Source organism: Anguilla rostrata, unplaced genomic scaffold (genome assembly GCF_018555375.3).
Source record: "Anguilla rostrata isolate EN2019 unplaced genomic scaffold, ASM1855537v3 scaf0791, whole genome shotgun sequence".
Lineage (NCBI taxonomy): Eukaryota > Metazoa > Chordata > Actinopteri > Anguilliformes > Anguillidae > Anguilla > Anguilla rostrata.
In genome coordinates, this window is record NW_026986212.1 from 1 (window position 1) to 1,821 (window position 1,821).

A 1,821-nucleotide genomic window follows, 5' to 3' on the forward strand; every position below is an offset into this window, starting at 1 on the left:
ATGCGTTTCCTGCGCTACCAGACGCAATAGAGGGATCACCTGTTCCCCATACTCACCTGGCTGCTAGTCCAGGTTCAGGAGCTCGCACAGGTTGGGGTCTCGTTCCCACAGCCGAGAAATTAGTTTCTCACTGGTCACTGGCCCTTTCCTTCGCACAATATCAATGAGATGGCGCGCCCTTTCCGCTCTGCTTCCGTTCTCCTCGATCATGGCGTCCTTCTCTCCATCGTTTATAACCCCGTCCTCCAGAAGGTCATCCAGCAACTGCACGATGACATCATTCGATACTCGTGCCACAAACTCCTTCCTCGCAACGAAAAGCTGTGTATCTGTTAAAACGCAAATTATCCGACAAACGTGTTGCGTTTAATTTACTAAATAAACATTCGAAATGTTATTTTCAGTACGGGTTGTTCATCGTTCACAGGTTCGACAATAACATTAAGCGTATAGTATTTCTACGATTGGCATTTCTTGGTTTTTATATTCATCCCTCTGGAAAATGTGAAGCCCTATGACATTTATAAACTGACCCCATTATGTTATAATGCAAAGAAAGGCCCTGTTTTATAGGTTTTTTTGGAACATGAACGTTTTAAATGAAGAACACTAAACTAACCAAAACTGAAAGGAAGTGCTTACCAACGGTGAAAAACAATGCACTCTAACTAAAAACCGGTATAAAAAACGAACAGGTTTAAGTCCCGATATCATACTTACCATAACTACTAGTTTTAACCACTTTAGCCTATCATACATTTTGTTTCCAGGAGGATTTTAACTTTACAAATCTTATTTCTAATCCGAAACGTAACAACAGCATAAGAAGCATATCGACCGACGTTTAAGGTATCCTTACCTGCCATTGCCTACAGTCGATAATTCAGAAGATGTGAACGGTCGATTTATTTTCCAAATTCGCAGCTCAAACAATAACCAGGAAAAGCGACCAGTTCACTCACTTTTATAGCGGTGCTCGTTTTCCCGCAAATTTGTCGTGTTCGAGCTGTGATTGGCTCTGACGTCCAGAGTCTGTGCTCGTTGGTTAAAATAGGAAACGTCTCGTGAGCCGCGTTTCCACCGCAGGAACTTTACCCCGGAACTAGGAACCTTTTGAGGAACTCAGTGCGTTTCGACCGCAGGAACTAGGGTCTAAATTTAATTCCGGGGGCTTTATTTTACCCCCAAAAAAGTTCCTGCTCGGGGGGGGCAAACCGATTTATTTTCATAATAACTTCAAATCAAACTTGTATGTTATGCGGCGCAGTAGCCTAGTTTTGGTTATAGCCTGCCAACGTCTTGGAATTATAACGTGTGCTCTTCTGTTCTTTTCTTGCTTTAGTATTTGTTTTATAAAATTCTAAGCATTCGTGTTGGGACAGCATATTACGTACCAAAACATTCAAACAGATTAATTCGGTTGCTGAATATTTTCTTCCGGATTTTCTTTGTTAGCCCGTTGTAATTGACTCAAAACGTTTGATACAGTTATGTGAGGTATGCGGTAGTTCTGCGTAATTCACATTAGCCGCGTTTCCACCAAAATTACCCGGAACTTTCAGTCCCAGGAACTACTTTACCAGGAACTAAAAGGTTCCTTCAGCCAATGGTTGTCTGCGTTTCCACCGGGGTCTAAAGTCCCGCGAAGATTAGGCAAATTAGCCCACTGTCGTATGGAAAAGCGACGTTGTCGTCGGTCCATCTGTCATATGATTTCTTCTGTAACCCCATACTACCACCGAAGTAGCCTACATTATTTTCTAATAACCGGGACAGCCCGGAGGGGTTTATTCCACTTATATACAACGGGTTACCAACAAT

General features: G+C 42.5%; 1 protein-coding gene across 1 annotated transcript; it reads right to left on the minus strand.

The window, feature by feature from the left end:
- Nucleotides 1-24: 24 nt before the first annotated feature.
- Nucleotides 25-992, minus strand: LOC135246717 (caspase-1-like). Its single transcript, XM_064320046.1, has 2 exons — nucleotides 860-992; nucleotides 25-329 (listed from the first exon to the last, which is right to left on the minus strand). The coding sequence occupies exons 1-2, from the start codon at nucleotides 864-866 to the stop codon at nucleotides 64-66; spliced, it is 273 nt and encodes a 90-aa protein (XP_064176116.1). The 5' UTR covers nucleotides 867-992; the 3' UTR covers nucleotides 25-63.
- Between the last annotated feature and the right edge of the window lie 829 nt (nucleotides 993-1,821).